This window comes from Aegilops tauschii, chromosome 6 (assembly GCF_002575655.3).
Source record: "Aegilops tauschii subsp. strangulata cultivar AL8/78 chromosome 6, Aet v6.0, whole genome shotgun sequence".
NCBI classification, from domain to species: Eukaryota; Viridiplantae; Streptophyta; class Magnoliopsida; order Poales; family Poaceae; genus Aegilops; species Aegilops tauschii.
The window spans coordinates 436469643-436472139 of record NC_053040.3 but is presented as its reverse complement, the minus strand read 5'-3'; the positions used below and the strand labels follow the sequence as shown (position 1 = coordinate 436472139).

The window sequence follows — 2497 nt, the reverse complement described above, 5'->3', positions numbered from 1 at the left end:
CCCGCCCGCGGGCCCGGCCCTCATCCGTCCAAGCGCAAGTCACGCATGCAACGGCCCTCTCCAAATACGAACGTCGAATCCCAACCAACGGCACCCCGTTCGAATTACCCCCCTGCCATCAGTTTCAAATCCATCCTAACCCCGCCCAGGCGGCACGGGAGCCGTCCGATGCCGGCCGGCGCACGTGTCGCGCCCACGGCGAAGCAGGGGCAATCTCGTCCGTAGCCGCCCGCCGGAAAGGCCATTCCCGTGATGATCACGTTCCGTTTGGGGTTTCCAGAACGCCGTTACCAACTCAACGGCCAGCGTCCAGATCCGGCTGACGGCGCCGTCGGGCGGTCCTGGCCGTTGGATCGGGATCCGATCCCCCGGCCTTGGCGTGTTATATGTGTACGCACCCACGCGCACGGGGTTCACTCCGGACGGGGGAGAGAATCCAAAGGGCGAGCCGAACAACCCAGCGGCATCATATCCCTCCCACCGGCGCCGCGCTGCGCACTGCAGACGGAAACGGCCAAAGGAGAGCGGCGTGGGGCGGAGCGGGGGGCGATGGGGAAGTACATGCGCAAGTGCAGGGCGGAGGACGTCGCGGTGGGCGGCGTGGAGGTCACGCAGGCCGTCGGCGTCCGGACGCGGTCCCGGGCGGCCGCGGCCAACGTCGTCGTCTCCAAGAGGAGGCGCCCGCTGCCGCCCGCCTCGCCGTCGGCCTCGTCGGCCCTCGCTCGCGCCCAGGGCGGGAGCTGCTACCTGAAGCTGCGGAGCCGCATGCTGTTCATGGCCCCGCCGGCGCCTGCGTCGGCGTCGGCCGCTGCCGCCGGGCACGGGGCGCCGCCGCCGCTCCCGGCCGGCCTCTCGCGCTGCTCCAGCACGGCCTCGTCCGTGGACGCGTCGGCCGCGGCGCAGGACAGGAGCCTGCCGTCGTGCGGCTCCGACGCCGCTGCCAACAAGGTGAGGGAATTGGGTCCAAACCCTAGAATTCGGATACAATTCGAGATCTCCTTTTTGCTGAAAACCGTGGCTTTCTCCGCCCTACAGGCAGGCGCTCCGGAGGGCTCGGCGAGCAACAACGCGGAGAGCGGCGGCAACCGCGAGAGGTGCGAGATCGAATTCCCTCCTGTCTCCGGCCAATTCTTCCGAATTATGCATCCTAACCCCGTCCCGCTCGCTGCTTTTCAAAATTCAGGCGAGAGACGACGCCGTCCAGCCATTTCCCCGGCGACCTGAGCGACCTGGAGTCGGATCTGGCGGGCAAGAACAGCGGCCGGTCGTCGCTGCCGCAAACGCTGGCCGCCCAGGCTCAGCCCGCCGCGAGGTCGAGGGTCCCGCCGGCGGCCGAGATCGAGGAGTTCTTCGCGGCCGCCGAGGAGGCCGAGGCCAGGCGCTTCGCTTGCAAGTAAGTACTCCTACTTTAGCAGCAGCGGAAATTTCCTTATCTTGCGGCCGCCGTCGCCGTCGCCGGAATTCTAACGTGGGAGCTCTCTACGCCAGGTACAACTTCGACGTGGCCCGCGGCGTGCCCCTCGACTCCGGCCGGTACGAGTGGACCCCGGCGGTGAGCAGCAGCTAGGCAGGCGACGAAAGCGGGCGTGCAAAGGGGGGAGAGAAGCCGTAGCTAGAAAGTTACTCACTGTAGAGCTGGGGCGCCGGCCGGCCGGCCGGCCGTGTAGAAAGGCGAAGGGAAAAAGATGCTCCGGAAAGAAGCATTATAGCCTAACCAACCAACCTACCACCGATTCATCAACAACTTTTTCTTTCACTCACTCGCTCACATATTCCCACCATTATCACTTCACACCCCCTTAATCCTGATTTTTCCCAGCAGCAGCAGCAGTAGTTTTACTTCCCTACTGGTACTTACTTGTTCATCAGAGTCGTGTTTGACAGGATAGATCTCTCGATCAGTCCCTTACTGTAATTGTCACTACCTAGTTACCTGTATTTGCCTGGATTTTTTACTGTACATCGTCGTCAGCATCTAGCAGCAGCAGCTTCTTGCTGCTGCGCCGCAGATCTATAATTTGATTTGAGTGAGTGAACCGTCTCCCTTTGCCGTTTCCGTCCATGCATGATTCCGCCTTATCCGTTGCACTGGTCCTGCAAGAAGAAATGGATACGTTGTGCAGATCGTTGGGTAGCTACTAGGTAGTTCTGCAAGTGAGCAGGCATGCAGAGGCTTTGCAGGGGCACGGAAACAGCTTCGGCAGCACCCATGCATGGCATGGCATGGATGGATGCTTCGGTGCAGAGTGCAGTGCAGTGCAGACAGGCAGTACAGGCAGGCAGACTGCAGTGGAGGCTTCCATGGCAGGCAGGCAGCATGGCGTGTGCCGTGGAAAGAAGGCTTAGCTGGGGGATGGGGGACCCCGGCTGGTTCCTGGGCCGACGCACAGCGCGCGGATCGCCACACCCAGGGAAGAAGGGGAGGGAAGTTACCGCTGTCCCCCTACCTCTGCCGTCGTCGCGGTTAAAAAAGGGGTTAGATACAGCAAGTGGCGAT

The 2497-nt window shown here is 62.9% G+C and overlaps 1 protein-coding gene across 1 annotated transcript; it reads left to right on the top strand.

Annotated features, from left to right (window-relative positions):
* Positions 1 to 408: 408 nt before the first annotated feature.
* On the top strand, positions 409 to 2031 carry LOC109751061 (cyclin-dependent kinase inhibitor 1). Its single transcript, XM_020309971.4, has 4 exons — positions 409 to 948; positions 1036 to 1094; positions 1184 to 1393; positions 1489 to 2031. The coding sequence occupies exons 1-4, from the start codon at positions 550 to 552 to the stop codon at positions 1565 to 1567; spliced, it is 747 nt and encodes a 248-aa protein (XP_020165560.1). The 5' UTR covers positions 409 to 549; the 3' UTR covers positions 1568 to 2031.
* The last annotated feature ends 466 nt before the right edge of the window (positions 2032 to 2497 follow it).